General features: G+C 36.2%; 1 protein-coding gene across 1 annotated transcript in view; it reads left to right on the top strand.

The window, feature by feature from the left end:
• The first annotated feature begins 1,042 nt into the window (after nt 1-1,042).
• The window catches only part of TPO (thyroid peroxidase), a 36,583-nt gene continuing 17,204 nt past the window's right edge, over nt 1,043-20,421 (top strand). The window contains exons 1-6 of the mRNA XM_054279335.1: nt 1,043-1,136; nt 3,892-3,976; nt 5,580-5,749; nt 8,014-8,146; nt 12,835-12,964; nt 15,597-15,803. Of these exons, the coding sequence (XP_054135310.1) occupies nt 1,043-1,136; nt 3,892-3,976; nt 5,580-5,749; nt 8,014-8,146; nt 12,835-12,964; nt 15,597-15,803 (819 nt within the window). The remainder of the gene's footprint in view (nt 1,137-3,891; nt 3,977-5,579; nt 5,750-8,013; nt 8,147-12,834; nt 12,965-15,596; nt 15,804-20,421) is intronic.

Below are 20,421 nucleotides of genomic sequence, written 5' to 3'. Positions count from 1 at the left end.
TGGTTCCCAGCAGGAAAAAATAAACAACTCAAGTATTAACGTCAGTTTCTGCTTTGTGGGAACATAACTGTGGCCAAAAAGATTTTGAAATAATTTGCACTGCTAAAGCTTGAGTGAGTACCAGTGCATAAAGCTGAGAGCATAAACTGGGCCTCTGGAAAGTACTTGGCTTTCATAATTCAGAACTGTTACTGCCATCGATAAAGTACAGAACTGTGGAAGATAATCTCCTCAGCAGACAAAAGGTCAGACAATAAAACTTTTGCTTGACATTTTCCAGAAGAAATTCATCATATTAACTCATGAAATGTAAAAGGAAGGGGTGTTTTCACATTGAATTTCTATGGGCAATATAGTTTCTCTGAATTTTCAGACTTGATTTCTTTTTTTAATTTTGATAGGATATGGAGCTAAAAATATTTCAAATCTTTCAATTTCCAGTCAATACAAGGCATGTGAAAAGTGATACTTCTTGGAGAGTTTATATATTTGCACTGCTGTAAGAACTGCCAGAGTACCAGTACTGAAATGGAGAATGCAGCTCTCCTCAGCAGAGTGAGCTCATTCACTGTGCTGCTTTGATACCACAGTAATCTATGGATAGGAGCATAGATTAGGGTCTCACTAATTTGTATTAGTTTGACCACTTTATTGTCTTATGTGCAATTCCTAACTTACAATCAAATCAGTCTAGTGCACAGAGAAGTTCAAAACGAATGGAGGTAAAATGCTGATGAATTTCCAATGTATAGGCTAAGTGCTGCTGATATTGTGAGAATGTATTATGTTATAAAATAAAGTTATGTGTATCATTGTGCTAGAAGCGTCTCAAGATGTAAAAGAATGTAAAAGAAAAGTAATAAGTAAGGAAGGGGAAAAGAGAAAGTGAATTACTTTGAACTTCAAAAAAATAGTCAGAACATGGCTGGAAATCTAATTTTAAACTAAAATTTGCCATATACAGAAAATTATTTATAGTCTGGCTTATAATTAGAAGATGAAGGTATATGTATTTTCAACTGTTATCTCTTCTTTCTTGTAGATGAAAGTTTTCATTATTTTGGGATTTTCAGCAGCTATAGCCTTCACAGCTGTTTTCTTTTCTTTCCTTCAAACAGGGAAAGACACCATCTTTGGTAAGTAACAGTAAAAATACACGTTAGTTACTTATGTTTACTGTTAAGCTGAAAATACAGGGACACTGCAAACAGTTTAGCACCAGCAGTATAGCTCAACCTCTTTTGTGTGCAAAATACACTATCTGGCTTCTCTGAGAACTATTCCATGGAGGTGTTCTTTTAAATTGTAGTTTCATAATCTCAGTAAGTAAAACTTTGTATGTGTAGGGTATCTCAATCACTGCTTTGACTAGGAGTGATTTTACTTTCTTTGTGGCATTCCTGTGTCAGATGATGCATTGCCAAGCAGGATTGCTGGATTTCTTTCCCCATCTGCTAATCATCCTGGGCTAGAGGCAGTTGCCATAGGATGTCCCACCTGCACCCTCCTGCTGTCCCACAAAGGTGCTTCTTTCCTGTGGATCTGTTGGCTGCTGGCACCCAGAGGATTTTAGAGCATCTCAGACTGCCTTATTCATTATGTTCAAAAAATTCAGTCTAGTAATTTTTACCAACATTTGCATCTGCTCAATTTAAATCAGCTAAATCTAATAAACTGGAAGAGTAGCAGATGCCAGACTAAATTTTAAAAGAAATCTGCAGAAACTGATTTTACATGAAATTAGGGCAGAGACAGTAAAGAAACAGGATTTCAAACCACAACCTCATACTATACAGCTGTATGCTTGATTCATAAAGTTTGGTGATATGATTCCCTAGGAAACTGTTCACCTGAATTTAGTGTAGAATCACAAATAAAATAAAATTATATGCAAAAAAATTTAATTAAATTCAATTAATTAAATATAATTAAATTAAATTCCCAAGATATTATTTCTTATGAGAAATCTTTTTTTTTGCTATCACTGCAAAACAGTAGATCCAGTTTTCTTTCCATACTGGATTCTTTACTTTGAGTTACCATACAAATTTTTTGGAAAGATGTGGTCTAAAATGGCCACATTATGTTATATGTTAGTTAATACAAGATGGATCCAAGAATAATAGAATGGTTTAGGTTGGAAGGGACCTTACAAATCATATAGGTCCACACCCTCTGCCATGGGTAGGGATGCCTTCACTAGCCCAGGTTGCTCAGGACCTCATCCAATCTGGCCTTCAACACTTTCAGGGATGAGGCATCCACAACTTCTCTGGGCAAGCAGTTCCAGTGCCTCACCACACTCACAGTAAAGGATTTCTTCCTAACATCTAATCTAAACTTGCTCTCTGTCAGTTTATAACCATTGGCTATCATCCTGTCATATAAGTCCCTTTCCCTCCTTTTTATATTCTTCCCTAAGACATAGGAAAGCATCAATATATAAAAGATACATGGACTATAAATAGAATAGAATAGAATAGAATAGAATAGAATAGAATAGAATAGAATAGAATAGAATAGATGAAATGTGATTATTTTTATAGTAAGTGTTCTTGGTCTGATGAAACAGTACAAGATAATGTTTATTACTCAAGAACCACATATTTGAAGACATGGTATTGGTACCAAATTCATACTTCTTAGAAGAAAAAGAAGAGAGACAATGAAATTTAAGTACAGCAAGTGGATATTCTCTTTTACATCAGAGCTTGAATCAATATCACAGGATGAGCAATACTTCAAGCATGTTATGTTTCTCAGAGCTAAGCCCCCTAAAAGTAATTCAAAAATATGCTATATTAAATTCTAAAATAACTACTTATTGTATGGCCTGTAAAAATCCCACTTCTTTTTTAACATAGACTCAAAAAGGTTTTCAGAAGTAGTGAAAATCCAAATGATAATACCATGAATCATCTGAATATTTTATTATGCATAGGTGAAAAAGAGAAATAACTACTGCTATACTTAGATACTGAAAACTTTAGTAGAGTATAATTTAGCCTAGGAGAGATTACTCCTCATCACACATTTCTCTTCCTTGAGCTGAATGCCCTATTCAAAAAATAGATGATAGAAACAGCACAGACTGTACTACAAATAAAACATGCTCCCCTAAGATTAAATTGTACATAAATGATGAATGATTGTACATAAATGATTGTTATTATTTTTTCTTATTTGTTTTCTAAGAAAAAAATGGGCCATCCTACAAAATTCAGATATAAATAAAGTATTTGAACTTTAAACATGACTGGTTCTTTTATTATAAAGCAACATGTACACAAAAGAGGGATAAGCTAAGCTTCATAATAGCATTATACAAAATAGCACAGCTGAAGTATTATTATGTTCACACGTATCTTCCCATTAAACACAGGTGAAGAAATGAGAATAGGGTTTTCATGAACTGGCCCTATCCCTGGTCTTAGTTTCGCTTGAATATGGACTTGAATTCTTTATGTGGCTCAGACCAGCTAATATCATCTGGGAAGGAGGGTCAGGTTTGCCCTGTCAGTCCAAGGACAGTTTGATGAAAAATACAAATGAACCTAAAGAACACAGCTGTGTGCAGAGAACACAGCATGTTTCAGCTGGACCTATTATGTTTGATCCTATATGACATGTTCATAACTGGATTTATACTTTAAGCAAGGAAATCTAAATCCCCATGTCTTTTAAATTATGTAATTATTGAGCTTTTAGAAAGCTCAGAAGCCACAACATGAATTTCAAGAATAAAATATGGAATTGGTTTTAAAGGGCAAAAATTGTATCTTAATATTAGAAACTTGCATATTTTCTAATTGTAAATATTTTAATAAATATGCTATTTATTAACATATTTATCTTTCTTTCTTTTTTTCTTTTTGTTTTTTCACCATTGAGAACAAATTGAAGATAACTGCATCACTAAGGCTATCCAGAAGGGTTCTAGTCTGGTGGATTATGCTGCACATTATGAAATTAAAAGGTAAAAATAAAGGTGAATAATGTACTCAGGAAAAAGCTTTCATAACAAAAAAATTTGATGTCAATCTTTCTGTTTCTTTGAGCACCTATATAATCAAAAAATCACTGCCTCCATTACCTTTGAGGGATCTGATCTAGAGGAAGGTGATCCTGCCCATGGCAGGGGGGGTGGAACTAGGAGATCTCTAAAGTTCCTTCCAGCCCAAACGATTCTATGATTATGTCACTGATAATCTGATCCAATAGAACCTTGTGCATTTTCACCATATAAGTTGCTCTTCTAAAGTGTGGGACAGAATAAATAACACAAATATAAATATGGATGTTTTTTTGAAATAAATACCTCAAAAATCATACTTTTGTGGACCTATTTTTGAACACCGATTATGTTTTTCCAGTGCAGTGAGACAGGAACAACGCCTATGGCATCAGGAGCCAAACTCTTTGGCCTTAAATTGGACTTTTAAAGTGAATTGCATATTTCCCCTTTCATCTACAACAGATGTAAAAAAAGATAAGGGAAAGGAAAGGAAACATTTGTCTTGGACAGGCAACAAATTAGGGGAAAGCTCCTTTGTGCTTGAGTTACAGTATGAGAATGAGCTCTTTCAACCATTTTCTGACTAGATTTCTGTGCAACACAAAATTAATTTCTCTCCAAAATTTGGAACACATCATCTAAGTTTTACGGGGTAGAATCCCCACACTTTTGCATAGACTTTCCCTAAAGACTTATCTCTGTGATTTGAAAATGAGTCATGATTTGCAGAGCTCTGTGAATGTTAACTGTTTACATGGACAGAACATATCAAGAACTGTTGCCCCTCTATATGTAGAGACTGAGGTCACTCAAAGGTTTTAGTGATTTTAGTTATTTTGGTGACAATCCTAAGGCACTTAAAATTTGAAAACGTAAGTCTCAAGCTTTCAGTGGCTCAACTACCTCATGGAATAGATGGAGATACTGATATTTATGTCTCACAAGATATTGTGGCAATTATTTGGTCAATATCTTAAACGTGATAAGTGCTAAGAGATGCTAAAGATAAATGCTTAACAATGATTATTTCAATTAGGAACTGAAATTTTATTAGGAATAAAACTGAGACCACTTACCCCAGACACCAGACTATTAAGCTACCTTTGAAATACTGTGTATGTGGATATATAGACATTAAAGAGAATTGGTGCTTAGAAGTTGACTGAGGATGATCTTGGGTATTGAATGTTACATGAAAGCAAAACCTATTCACAGCAGTGAGTTTGGAGACCTCTTTTGTGACTATCCTGCACAAGGTCTTCCACTTGGTGCTGCAGGCTCTGCTCACCCCAAAAGTTTCTTTCTCATCCTAAAGACTTCCCACAAGATTAACTCTGGTTGTGTGTCCAACAGAACCACAGTTTCTCTTTTAGAATTTTCCTTGCAGAACAAGGTCAGAAAACAGCCTTCCTCTTTGCTTTCCCAGTGTTCTCTTCAATCAAAATACCTTAATACCTTAAATACCTTAAACTTACAACATATCTAGGACAGACAGCTTTATTGTTATGAAAATGTTCTAAAAATGTATGCATTGCAAAACCTTCTGTATTTATCTCAATTATAGAAAGATCCAAGGAAGTGAAATAGCAACCCCTACCTTACTGCTGGCTTTCTCAAAATTTCCTGAACAAGAGAGTCAAGAGATTTCCCAAGCAGCTGAACGAATGGAAATGTCAATTCAGGTGCTGAAACAAAAAGTTTGCCAGAGGCACAAGCGTTCATTGCATCCAACTGGTAAATACAGTGTATTGACATTGGCAAACCACCCTATTGATTTGTTGAATGCTGTCTTTTAGATTAAGGTTCAGTTAAGTTCACTTTTATTTTATTTTTCACTTTCTTTTGTTCTTGAAAACACCTCAGATAGGTTTACATTTTTCTTTGCTGGAGTGTGGGTGGTGTTATAGTTGAGGAGAGCAGTGTTGCACTATTGGCACCCTGTGAACTCATGACTGTGTATTTGTATTGCCTATAAATCAGCCTGCATATCCTCAGTGTTGCAAGCTTCTTGTTTGCAGTGAAATGTCTATCTTCCCCTGCAGTTTGGGTTTAGTGCTTGATCTTCTATCACACTATGGCACTGGCCTTTTCAAACACACTTCCTCTCAACATATGCACATCCTTCTTCAAATAATATATGTTCTTATTTCCAAAACTAATTTTATAATGCACTGCTGTTGTACATTTATTTCGCCTTTAACTGGGGTTTTTCATATCAGATGGGGAAAGAAAGAGAAAGTTCAATGTTGTCAAAGTGAAATACTTGCTGCTAATTAGATATGAATTTCAAGATGTCTGTTTGGTGTCTGGAAGGATCAAAATATCAGAACCATTGACTTTTTCCCCCTATAATTTAATTCTGTCACTTACACAAAGTGTTCTATCTTAGAACATTACTTTCCAAGATATAGAAGCATTAGAGTGCTGTAAACAAACATAAAGCACACACCACAGTTATTATTTTATTTCCTTGCTAAAATATCTGACTTACTAAACTAATGGGGCATTTGTAGAAGTAAAAATATATGTTTATCTATTATGTATATGTCTGTGCATATATTTATATACACACACATACACAGATGCAATTATTTTTGTGCTGTGTGATTCAAAGTTGAATTTCTAAACTTCAGAAGTGCACAAAGCTCTTGCTAATTTTCAGAACTGAAACAATGTTAACAGAATGTGAATAGACACTGTACAGTCTATGTGCCACAACAGAATAGTTTTACATGAATTACAGAATTAAATTGACTTTAAAGAAAATATATGAGTCTCTACCTAGGCAGCCCAGATAACTGGGGAGCTGGGCTCTAAGTATAATTTTGAACCTGAACTAACATAGAAGTACAGCTCTAGTCACAAATTTGGCACAAGTTACTAGTACATAATGACACGATTATGCAGCCAGTCTAACAACCTATTCTCCCTTTGTTCTCACTACTGCTTTGTGCAGGTTATAACTGCTCAGCAGAACATGTTTTGAGCTGATTTAGTTCTTGAACCTTTGTTCTTTGTTTTTGTGGCTTAACATTTTGGTTTGAACAATGGACTAAAGCAGCTTACTTCAGAGTTGAATGGGCAGAACAAATAGATATTTGGACTGGGTGGCATGCATTAGCCAGTGGGGAGACAGGTGCAGGAGTTGTATGTTACCTCTACCCTCTTCTTTCATCACATGATGATTGTAGCCACTTTGAACGTTGAGGGTTCTCTGAGTTCAGGAAGGATATTCATAGAATTGTAGAAAGGTTTGAGTTGGAAAGAACCTTGGGGACTCCCTAGTTCCAGCCCCCTGCCATGACAACGTCACCTTCCTCTAGACCAGGTTGCTCCTATTTCATGGGTACATCCACCTCCAACTGGCCACACATATTTCCATACCTGCAGAGGTGAGAATAGGTACCAGCTCTCTGCAGCTTACACTATAGTGTGGCTTTGTCCCTCATCATCAGATGCTCACTGGGAGACCCATCTTGGATTGTATCATAAATATACTTATAATATGCTGTCTACTGGTATAAAGGGACTTGACTTTACCTAGCTTACAAATTCCAGCTAATCATTTTGATTCTCTTCCACTCAACACTGAATTCTATAGTCAGCTGCAGGGTCCTTAGATTTCTGCATCTTTCCAGTCACACATTTTTCTTCTTTGGCATATACTTTTGTCCTTGAATGGCATTTTTTGCACCTTTGTTGTAAACACAAGGACCAGGCAAGTAAAGGACTACAACACAGGGAAAGAAGGAAGCAGCAAGGGGGTCAACCTCAGTTCTCAGCTATTGCTGAACCTCTTTCTTCTCATTCTCTATGCATCAGCCAATAAAACGAGCTCTTCCTCTAAGTCCCTGACACAGCCTCTTGCAGCACTTCTCACTAAGTGCTCTTTCCGAGGAAGAGGGAGAATTCTGTAGATGCAGCTGACAATAATGCCTTTTCTACTCTAGCAGCTAAATCCAATACAGCAAATTGCTTGTCTGGGTTCTTCCTTTCAGATCATTTGTCAGCTGATCTGCTCACTATGATTGCTAAAATTTCTGGATGCCTGCCTTATATGTTGCCACCAAAGTGTCCAAATAATTGCTTAGCTAATGAATATCGACTCATCACTGGTGCCTGCAATAACAGGTATGTATGATAAAAATTGTGTCCTGAAAAATCCTTCCTTCTCATTCTTTAAACCCAAGAAGCTGTGTTTACTTTTTCCAAGGAAATTGGTGAAGGGGGACTGGTGTTAATCAGTGGCTGTAAATGAGGTGCCAGTGAAAGTTCCTGGAGGAAGAACTCATAATTTACACTTTGGTGCACTACTTTTTGTAAACAGGCTTTCCTTCTGAAAGCTTCTAAGATTATATGAGGAACTTTATATTTAGGGAGGACTGATTTAGTACATGCCTTCTTCTATATGAAAACTTAATTCTAACTCAGTATTTATTTTTGATTGAATTGGATAAAATTATATAATGCCAGAAAACAGTATTACTTCCCAAGGAGAAATATTTTTTGTATTTTCCCACAATTCTAATAGTTAGAAAGGACGAATCAAAAAGTTCTAGGTGTCATTCTTAGTTTTACATATCTGTTTTTATATGTTTAGTGGCTATTTTTTATAACTAGTATCTACTTGTTGCCTAATCTATTTGGCAATTGTTTCCTGCAAAACCCCACACAATAGATGTGCTCGTCTTTTCAGAACCCTCCAATGCAATGAGTGTAAAACTGAGAATGAGGGCCCTTTTAAGCACAAGGGTAAGCAATATTTCTACTCAGTAGCCTCTGGATACATAGACCTAAGGCCACAAACTGAAAGTTGGACTGCAAGTTTACAGGTGAAGTGCTACAGAGATGAAAATGGAAGGCCTTCATCATTGTACAAGTTAAGGTACTCTGCAATGTGGTGAATAAAGAGCAGTACAATTTTGCAGTTTTATTATTCAGTGAGTCTGGTTTTATGAGATGAATCTGTTTTGCTACCTCACAAGTCATTTGCAAGGAACATGCCTGATAGACTATTTGCTGAAAGGACACAACCTGAGGTGCATCAGTGTTATAAATCTAACTATGTGGATATCCATAATTTCCCCCCAGGCATGTTCAGAGTTGCTTGGAGTCTGAACTAGCAGCTAGTACAATATTTTCACTGACATCTCCATCAGGGCTTGAACACATTGGCCAAGATTTGTGCAGCTGAACACAGACAGCATGGATGAAGCTCCTAATTTACAGGGTGGCTGTTTAGTCTTTCTCCCTAGTGATGGAGAGAAGCACTCTGCTATAGGTAAAGGTAAAAGACCTTTTTCTCTTCAGTGACTGACAACACTACGATGTGTACAGGCATTTCAGTCTGATATCTGAAGCTGGGTAGGGTAAATATGATTCATTGAGTCTGGTCTTTACTCACACTGTTCTACTGTGTATATTTTTATGCTTGTACCACATAAACCCACCAGTCATATTTGGTAGTATTTTAGACTTTGTGCTCTAAATGTAAAAGGTGTAAGGTGACAAAAAACCCTTCAAAACCAAAGGAGTTGAAAATAGTGAATCAGATCTTAACTGAGTCTAAAAATTTGTGAGCCCCTTGAAATACCTCTAGTTCTACTGAAATACATCAGCCTAAAAAGCCCATAACACTGTAATGTAAATAACATATTCTGTGATGTAAGCCAGCTTTGAGGACTTCAGACATTAGATGAAATATGAGTCTGTGCTTTTACTTACTTTACAGCTTCCACTTTCAGGCAGAAAATATATCAAGACCTATGTTGCATTTGCACTTTTGTTCACTCTGTTTGAATCTATAGCTGTACTATAGATCATGAAACTCTGCATTTCATGAGTGAAATTTAGAAACAAAATTTTTAGTTTAGAAGGGAGCAAGAAAATGCTTTTCAGATGTTCTGCTAAATCAGTTTGCATGTTTGGGACAAATAAGATCAATTGCAAAGGATGTTTTCCTTAGCACTGAGATTGCTTTGTTTTAGTGTGCTCTTCCTAGAACAAAAGTGTAGTAGAATAACATAAACATGACCTTCTATGGACAATATCAACATAACATCAGGCATTCCCAGCAGAGATATTATCCTCTTTTACTAGTAAGAGATATTAACAGATTTTAGTTTCCTTTCTGCCTAAACAAGCAAAATAAAATTGCATTATTTTTAAAGGAAGAAAAAGGAACAAAAGGAAAATCCAAAGAGGTTTTTTTCCCCATTTATTAATCCCAACAAGCTAGCATTGATCTAGGTATTTTTTAGTGTCCAGTACAATGAAAGGAATTCAAAGGGTGAAGGAATTACAGGTACTAAAGGAAGGGACTCTCACAGTGCAATTAGCTTCACCTCATCAGAGCTTTCAGAGTTATATGTCTACTGCAAGGCTGCATCTTTGGCTGTTCCTGGTAGTGAGAAATAGAATGAAATGACAGGATGGCACCCAGAAACTGTCTGTCCTTCTGGCTTGATGTACCTGTTGTTCCATGACTACCTTATTTTTTGTACAGCTAATATTTGGGGCATCTGGGAGGAATTTTATCTGCAGCATTTCTATTTCATTGTTGTGTCATTAACCATTCTCTCAGATAAGGACGTTATGCTCACTCTGGAGGTGCAGTACCAGCAGTTAGAAGTATGAGTATGGCTCACCTAGTGGAAAGAATGAGCAATCCTGATTGACTTCCAGAAGAAGGAATGGACATGTTTCCTTTAGGTTAGCTACTTTACCTCAATGCAAACTCAGTGTTCAATTAGTAGCAGGTTTATTTTCCAGAAGTGTCCCATGCTTCCAGAAGTTACATGCATGATAGCTCAGCAAAACCTAAAAGATCACAAACTCCAAGTTGCCATATGGCATTGATTCAATCTACTTGAAACTAGGCAGAATATTAAAATAAGATTCAAAAGATAAAAATCTGGATAGCAAATGGCAGCTTAAGACTCCAGGTTGCTTCTCAGGCAGCCAAAACAAAATCCAAATGGTACAATTCCAATATTTCACAAGCAAATGAAAACTCCCACCTTCCATAAACAGAATATATAGTAATCAAATTTGGGTACTTTATAAAGCTGTATGATAGCAAAATCTCATTATTTCAGCTGCCTTTTTAACTCAAGCAAGATTCCAAAACATTAACATGTTTAATGCAATAATAAAAAGGCATGTGAGAGGGGTTTTACTAAAGTAGCATTCCAGTGATCTGCTAAAATACAAAAGCAATCAGGAGAAAAATCACCAGTTAAGCAGTTACATTAACATTTCATTATTTTTAATTGAGTGAAATAGCACTACACTATGTGCAGTATTTTATGTAATTTCAATAAAGGCAAATCAAGTGTAACTAATTTGAATGCTTTATTAAAGCATACTTAACCTTCAAGTGTGAATTATTGTGGATAATTAAGTGTATTACAGCACCATATAGCTTGGCAAACTGAGTCTCCTCAGTGTGCTGGAGATCAATGAAAAAGTAATATAATTATTTAGCATCCTGATAGATATGTAAATGTATGTTTTTACACTATATATTTCTACCAATATTCCAGAAATATTTCTGGTTCTTTGTGGATTACTTTACAACTTTAGTCAACTTGAATGCATTGCAAAAAAAAATTTCTTCCTTTTAGTGTTGACATATATTTAACAATTATGAAATATATTGAACAGGACGAGTTGAAAAATTAGCAAAAAAACAAATCCTAAAATTTCTAATACTCATGACAGAGGGAAAATTAATTGGCTCAAACCCAAGACTCACTGACTATACTAATAAATAGAAATCACTAACAATCATTTACTGACCCTCAAATTAAATATGACCTGATACTTGCTACCCTCTTACTTTTACACATTAGATTACACTTTTTTACTCCCCTTCTCCCTTCCAGGTAGGCTGGCTGTGGGGTGACAAACTGGTATGCAATGATGCCAAGATGTGCTCAGGCAAGAGATATTCAGAGAAATGCAAGTTTTTGTGAGGAAAAATACCACTGCAGTTAGTGCTGACAACCTAGGAGCATAGTTCAGTGCATGGGCTTGTGCAGGGTCCCAAAGATGGACCAAAGAAATTGGTATAGTTTCAAGCAGAGGCAGCATTGCCTCTGGATTCAGCCCCCATTTCTTCAGCCCGGGCTCCTTTGGTCTTGCTAAATGATTTCTTCTCTATGACTAGTGTCCAATTTTCATTTAAGTTTTCTTCCCCTTCACACTGAAGGGTTTCTTCATATTTTCCCAAGTTTTTATTTTCTCTTTGTTGCTCTAGCACATCTTTTCAAAGAGCATTTTTGTTGCTCTTAAACATCTTTTTAGAGATGCTAGGAAAGGCACTATCTGACTTTATGGGGAATGAGGACACTAACAGGAACTCACCTTCACAGCAAGTATTTAAAAAATGTCAAAAGCTAAACAGGTTATAAACACGAGTAAAATAGTAATAATTCATTAGCAATTTAGATTTTCATTATTTTCCTTTTGAGTAAAATTAATATTGGCATCCATGAAGACAAGTATTTTACGCCGTTTCAAAGATTGCTACATGAACATCTTATTATAATGGCATATTGCTCTGTGATTGATGATTATTTCATATTATTTTATTTTTATGATCTGGTCTTATATCTGGAACATTAATATAATGTAATGTAATATAATATAATGTAACGTAATGTAATGTAATGTAATGTAATGTAATATAATATAATATAAATATTTTATATATGTATGTATGTATGTATGTATGTCTCTATATATTTTATTTATTCAGAGGTTCTGCTGCTGCTGTTGCTTTTGGGGGATTTTTAATTTTGTTTTTCTCTTCACAGGGAACATCCTAGATGGGGGGCATCCAACACAGCTTTGGCTAGGTGGCTTCCAGCAGCCTATGAGGATGGCCTCAGCCAGCCTCGAGGATGGGATCCCAGTGTCCGATACAACGGATTCCCACTCCCCTCGGTGAGGAAGTGCACCTCCAGATCACTTGAAACACACATTATCACACCTGCCACCTCAGACCTCCATTTGCATCAGTAAAGGAAGTGTCTGTGTAAAATACTTCAAAAATATCTGTGGAGCTCAGTTAAGAAGCCAGTGGCTTTGCTAAAGCATAAGTTCAGCCCCATGGTGAGATGCTCCCTGCCCCTGGCTGTGGTGAGCCCATGAAGCAGTGCAGGGGGCACTGACCTTCCTGAGGGGCAGCCCAGTATTCCAGAGTGCTGTAAGGGAGAGAGGCAGGACAGGAGCCAGCCAAATGCCTGGCCTGGCAGGCACCAGGCAGCCAGCAGACACAGGGTGATGATTGCTCAGGTAGAGAAAAGGCACACAGAGGACCTAATTCTGACCTTCCCGTGATGAAATTGTAGAAACAAGAGAGGCCTACAAGGATGCATGCTTCCATGGCAAGAGGAAATGGTCACAAGTTTTTCCAGAGAAAACTTTGTCTTGAAACAAGGAATTGTTGTGAGCATAATAAATGTTGGAAAAGGTTTTTGATGGAATATGGATTCCAGCCTAGAGAACTTCTGGCATATCCCTCATACCAAAGATCTGTCTTCATGGGGCTCTTAATAACCTAATACCTGCTTTCAATTTGAAGTTGCACCTTGTGGTCTCCAGAATTTCCTTCCAGCCTAAATTTTCCAGTGATTTTATGATTCTTTGTTTTAATAATGGCACCTCTATTCAGGGAAGGAGGGGGAAAAGGTTGGATGTTTACTAAACAGATATAAAACAGATATAAAGCCCAGGGACATATTAGCATGTGCGTAGGTGTGTGCATGTATGCCATTCCTCATAGGCTAGCAAGCCTTAACTGAACAAGAATTGCTGTCAAATCATGACTTCATTTGTTAGCTTGTCAAACTTACTGATCTTAGAAAGTATTGCAATATTTATGGATTATAGCACGTCATATACTTAACAAATAGCAGGCCTGCCATAGAGGGAAGTCTGAAAAAAGAGCATTTGCACAGAGAACTGAGAGAAAAATTCCCCACTGCAGTGTGCAATGATTTGGGCTGGATTTACAATTTGTGATTTGTCATCATTGCTTTGAAACCTTACTTTTAATGGACTCAAAGTCTTGTTATTTTAACCATTGTGTGTTTAATAAGGATAATCAGGAGAATTTAGTGTTAATGTCACCTACAACTCATTTTATTAATTAAATAACATTGTCTCTAAGTTGCACAATTTAGCACTCAGAGATGAAAACCTGACATTTACACAGGCAAATTTCCAGTAGATAGTGCAAACTGCCTTTTTCTAGATTCATTAGGGTACACTCTTGTAAAGCAAAACTCTCTTTAAAAAAGATTATATAACTGTACCGAATCTGATCATCAATGTCTGGCCATCAGCAAGGTTCTCTGCTGTGTTTTGGAGCAAAATAGGTAAAGCTATTGTCCTAAGTGTTTTTTCTTTTTTTTGTACTTTTAGCTATCTGACTATATTCTTTCAAAAGTAACGTGAAAATATTGTGAAAGTGCTAGATAAGTGTGAGGATTACTATAAAGCAAAACAGTGATCAAAAAATTTTACTGATTTCAAGAAAATGTTTGTGGCCACCAAAGCTATTAAAATACTGATCTAAAAATTTGGATTCCTGATGAGCTGTAGGTAGCTTGCTCTCACCTATTTCAGTATAAATCCTGATGTTCCTAAGAAGTCCCATGTTGCCTGTTGTCCTTACCAATTCTATTTAACTGAACCTTTCTTATACATTCATTATATAGTCCTTATATTTATTACTGGCTCTGTCAGTCGATTTTATGTGCTGCCCTTTCAGTTGCTTGACTTCCAAGGCAGGTGTTATTTGCCAGGGAATATTTTGCAGCATGAGGGAGGAATCTGTGAACAATAATACCCTTAACATCTCCAAAAAATGAGTGCTGATTTTGCTCTTATAGTTTTGCTTGGTTATTAATATAGGCTGGACACGTAGCGTAGACGTCTCCATGTGCTCCTCCTCAGAGCATCTGTATCTCTGTGCATCTTGCACAGAACTGAATCAGAAATATTTTTTTGGCTTCTCCTCACCTGGGAAAAGGAAGCTGAACTTTCTGCTACCATGTGTTTGCACCCTACCTCATGTCTTGGGCTGCATGTGCTCTTTCATTCACATACGGAGCCTCTCAGACTTTCTGAGTATCAACAGTGATTTGAGATTTTCCAGCAAATCCTTTTGTTTAAGGATGAGAAAACAGAATAAATAGAAAGAAAACCTTTGGAGTATTGAAAATAGATGTGTGGTTTTCAAAATTGTCTGGAAAGGAACAGATCAAAGATACACTGCTCACTGGGAAACATATAGAAAAACTCAGCTGAAACATCCTTGAAACTGCTTGTGGCACCTTGGTGTCATCTCCTGAACAGCAATAAGAACCCGGTAGAAACTGAATTTTATATTGTTATTGGATTCTTTTTTTGGTTTTAGTTTGGTTTTAGTCAAACCATTAAAAGCACTCTACAACATAAAGTTGGGGAAAGGGAAGAGAGATTTTATCACTGTCTCCCCTTTGTAGTGTTTTATCACTTTGTGAGAAGTAAAAACTGTTTAACACTCAAGGTAAATTTGTTCTTTTCTCAGGTTCGTGAAGTGACAAGAAAAATTATTCATGCACCTAATGAGGCTGTTACTGAAGACAGCCTGTATTCTGATATCATTATGGTATGGGGCCAGTACATAGACCATGACATTGCATTCACACCCCAGAGCACAAGTAGAACTACCTTCCTAAGCGGAATGGAGTGCCAGATGACTTGTGAAAAACAAAATCCATGTTTTCCAATAAAGGTAAGATTCCAACTTAAATTCTTCAAGAGAAATTCCAGGCTCTAAACAGGTGAGTAAAGTCAAGAAACATTAGAATTGACAATGACAGAAAAATAGAAAACAATACAACTATTAAATGAAACAGGTAGACATTTAATTTTTTTTTTTTTTTTTTAGAGATAATAAGCTATAGTTAATGTACTTAATAAAAACATCATTTTTTAACCTAAGGTTTATGCTGCAGAGAAGCCTTACTAGTCTCTCCTAATGTTATTGTTCTCGTGCTTTGAGGTTTTGAGTTCCATTTGGGAATATAGCAAAGTAGTCATTTACATTTTCAGCCAGATAAAATGAAAGGATCTTAACGTTACTCATTGAAAGCAAAGATACTTCTCCCAGTTAATGCAAACTGTCAAAGAGAGCTACCTTTTCAATGTATGTATAAAAATTATCTCCAGGGAGCTGCTGAAACCTACATACATCACATCTTTGCTTTGAGCAGATGAAAAACATGAGTTCAAAGCCTGTTTGAGGGCTAGAAGAAACATAAATAGGTATAAATTTAGGATACTGTAATTTTGATCACTTAATTTAAAAGTATAGTCCTTCTTTCACTCAAAAAATTGAGTAGCAAAGTAACACCATGTTTTTGTTTCTCAAAGCACAGCCTGTCCAACTAAGGCTAAAGGAAAGCCCTATGCTCATCACAGCCCTTGGCAATGTTCAAGTCAGAGCAACCTAAATTGCTTTACTTACTGTTGGAGCTTGATTATTGACCAGCCTTCTCTATGCACTGCCATGTAGGGCTTCTATCAGAATAGAAAACCTTTTCTGCCTCAGCAAGTTGTAGTTGATAAACATTCCACAGTCTCCTTTTCTTTAAGTGCCTCATTGCTCTTTCATTAAATGTAGAGGAAAATATTTGGGTAACTGTAAAGAGAACCAAATCAGGTTGTGTTAAAAGGTGGCTTGTCTTCCATATGGTGGGAGAATTTAAAATATAGGGAAGGTTAAGTGAAATTAATAAATTACTAGAATTTGACCACAGGCAAGTAAATCTAGACCCTCTCACCCTGGAGATATGGACTTTTGAAAGTTGCAAACATATCTTGAGAGCATTCAAAAAGAAAAGAGGTTTCTTAAAGAACCCCATTCTTTCAGGTAGTGAGCAACTGAGAGCACTGAGTAACCTGAATCAGCCACAGCAGCCCTGATTACTAAAAGTATGCCATAGTTCTGACAAAAATCTCTAGTTTACTGTGTTTCAAATTTCCATCTGGGACATGAATTTTTTTTGTTGTTTATGTTTTTAAGTAATATTCATAGAAACATTCCCATTCCTAAAGTCTTACCCAGAGAGGCGAGGGTGGACATCCACTCCCTGACCAGCAGTGCTTTGTATGATGTGAAGATGGATCCATCTGAAACATATATCATAATATATGTTTATAAAACGTATATTAAACATAAAACTCCCTGTTTTAAAGTCTGTTTTCTGTAGCTGTAAAACTGCAAAAGTCTTCAAAAGTCATTTGTGTTTACAATAAATTCTTTGAAATAGCATGACTAGTATTGACTTTTAAGTGCAAAACCCCCACATTTTTTTATTGCTACATGGATTTTTTTGATTGAGAGGAGACTCATACTGTTTCCCATAACTTGAATGAAATATGGATCACAGGGACCACAGCAGTCTAATTACTGAACCCTGACTAATTCAAGTCTCGAAATCCCATCTACTTTAAAAAGGAGATAATATAAGGGATCTTTAAAAAAGACTCCAAGGCTAGCATTATTCATGTGGTAGAGGCATTCAGTGCAGAGGGATAAAAGGTGCACAGATTGATATGGCATAGACTTGCAAGTGGATCCTTCAGCGCTCTAAACAAGGCACAGACTTTGGATTTCTGTCTTGGAGCTGTGACGAGGTTCAGAGAGCATGTTTCAAGGATGCTCTTGAAGGCAAGTCATGTTCACATGTACTAAATCTATCACTGAATATTTAATGTGTAGCTAAATCTAGCACTGGATGCTCCTCCTACTCAGCAGTGCAGCCCAGCAGGAGGATGGCTCAAGGCTACCTTCAATGTAGCCACGATTGGCCATGGCAGGGTACATACAAAGAAATTCAATCACAACCCTGAAAGTATTAGATACATTTCTAAACTTGTGACCCCTTTACATGGTTAATTTTTCAGCTCCATTTTGTTATAACCTGTTATTCACAACTTTGATGGACAGATACAAAAATGGTTGTTCTTTTGCTTTTGTTATATATGTTCAGAAAAAGAAAGGGCTGTTGCAGTACATGCAGTAAATAGTGTGACCAGAGGAGCCAATTTTTGAACACTGAAACAAAATGCTATTACCCTCTAGAACTACTCTTCTTTCAGAATTTTTAACTAAATAAATCTCCACATAGTAAATATTTGGAAAACTGCCACAGTCTGTTTTATACATTAATTTTGTGTATGAAGAAAATATGGCTGGTTTCCAATGGCAGTGAAATCAATAGCATATTATACAGCAGTGTAGACACAGAAGCTGCAGTTTGCACTCTTGCTGTTCCTACAAAAGTAGCACCCAAGGGAGAATCCACCCACAGAAAAGGACAACTGTGCCTGCATCTGCACATCCTCTCTGGGGGTTTCAGCAGGGAGAGGAGGCCCCTGACTGCACAGGTTAGGAAATCTGCCTACAAAACATTCAGTCAGTGCAATTCAATGAAGGATCAAAAGCTGCAATAGTGCATTGATATTAATCGGAAGTGTAGGTAAATGATTCACAGGTTGTCAGGAACCATTGTGATTTTCTGTTCCGGATATTTTTATAATAAATGCTATAGAATTTCTCTCAGAAGTTCTCATGTAGAGCCTGTAATTTCTGGTAGAGCCTGAACATTCTTTTTGCTGTATATTTACAGGGTCCTCTAATGGGAAAAAAACCCCAAAATCCACTAGCTTTAGTTTACGCTTCTTTTATTACAGCCTGACATGCAGAACAGGGTTGTAGAGAAAACTTGTCATTCCTCAGATTATTATTTCAGGTTAGGGCTGAGACATAAAGAAGCATTAGAAAGACTTTCATAAGAGAGCTACTGACTTTATTCAGTATTAATTACGCTGCTGCTGCTAAGATAGACACGACGCATACATTTAGCATGATGCAATCCAGAAAAGCTGACAGGTTTCTTTTTTTAGTAAAAGAAAAGGTGGAAAAGAAACAGAGTCACAGAAAATTGAGGTGATTTGAAAAAGGTGACATGTAACATGACAGGTTACTGTCTCAGCTACAAATAGATCAGTCATCTGCACTCAACAACCAGCAAAGTGAGTTCCTGCCTTCTTCTTCTGTTTCAGAAGCAGCAGCTTGCTGTCAGATGGGATCATAGACTCTTCTTCAAGCATTATTATTTTCCTTATTTTTCAAACTTTCAGAGACCATAAGCTAGGTTTTCTTTAAAATCTACATTAAAAACCATTTGCAAGGTCATTTCCCACTGGATGAATTCAAAATAAACAATATTTTTCTTTAACTGAAATAACAGTTTAGAGATTGCAGTACACTTAAACAATTATTACCTTTCATTTTCCTTCACATAGAAGAATTTCACCATAACTAGGTTTGACCATGCATATAAAATAACCATTTAAATTAACATGCAACTATATAGGAAAACTATTGTGGCCAATCAGGGTTCTGTTGCAATTTTTTCCCTCTAGAATTATACACAAAAAAGAATCACATTAATTTCAGTAATTGGTTTTGAAAAAAAAATGTAACTCAGTACCCATTTCAGCAGAAAAGGGTCTCTTTTTTCACTCAGATTATTTTTAATGCCTCTAAATAATAATAGAAGGAACCTCTATTTTATACATTCAGATATTGGCTGCAAACTACTAATTCTATGAAAAGGGAAAAGACAGCATAATGCAGCTCTGCCAGTCCCTTAATGTTCATTACTGCTGTTTTTTCTCCACTGGGACCAGAACAGATTGAATTGAAATTGCAGAGGCAGTTTAATAAAGATTATCCAGTATGAACTTTATTCAGTGTTTATATGTTTTGCTGTGAGCCTTGCTGTTTAACACCATAAAGGCATCTCCTACATTCTTTTCTCAGTGATATCTGAATTCTTCCTGCAATATCTCCTGATGACTAGAAGCAGGACACACTCCAACACATACAGGGCTGTGGCTGTCAAGTTCAGATATTTGCATTATGACATTAGCAGCTGAAGGGAAAAAGAAGCCACACTAATAGCAAAAGACATAATAACAAATGCTAAATAGAAAACACAAGACAGGGAAATTACTGATTTCAAAAATCAGTAAAAAAAATTACTTGTTTTCTTCAAACATAACCTACCTTGATTTGCTAAAACCTAGGCAATGAAGAATGGTAGAATTTCTTTACCAAACAAAATTAAACCATTTTCTAATGTAAATGATTTGTTGTTATCAATCTCTATTGACATGAGCTCTCAGTAGCAAGAAGATTTTACTTGGTTTAATATGTGAGGTAAAGTTAATATATAAAGTTAATTAATTGCACTCCAAAGTTGCTTTGTTACTGTTAACCCCAATTTAATGACAGTTCTATCTTTGCAGACTGATCTCTGCATTATTAGACAAATGAA

This window comes from Melozone crissalis, unplaced genomic scaffold, assembly GCF_028551555.1.
Source record: "Melozone crissalis strain CALT ecotype California unplaced genomic scaffold, PUWL_Pcris_2 ptg000027l_1, whole genome shotgun sequence".
In the NCBI taxonomy this organism is placed as follows: domain Eukaryota; kingdom Metazoa; phylum Chordata; class Aves; order Passeriformes; family Passerellidae; genus Melozone; species Melozone crissalis.
Note: the sequence above shows the minus strand (reverse complement) of the source record. Positions and strands in the feature narration are given on the sequence as shown.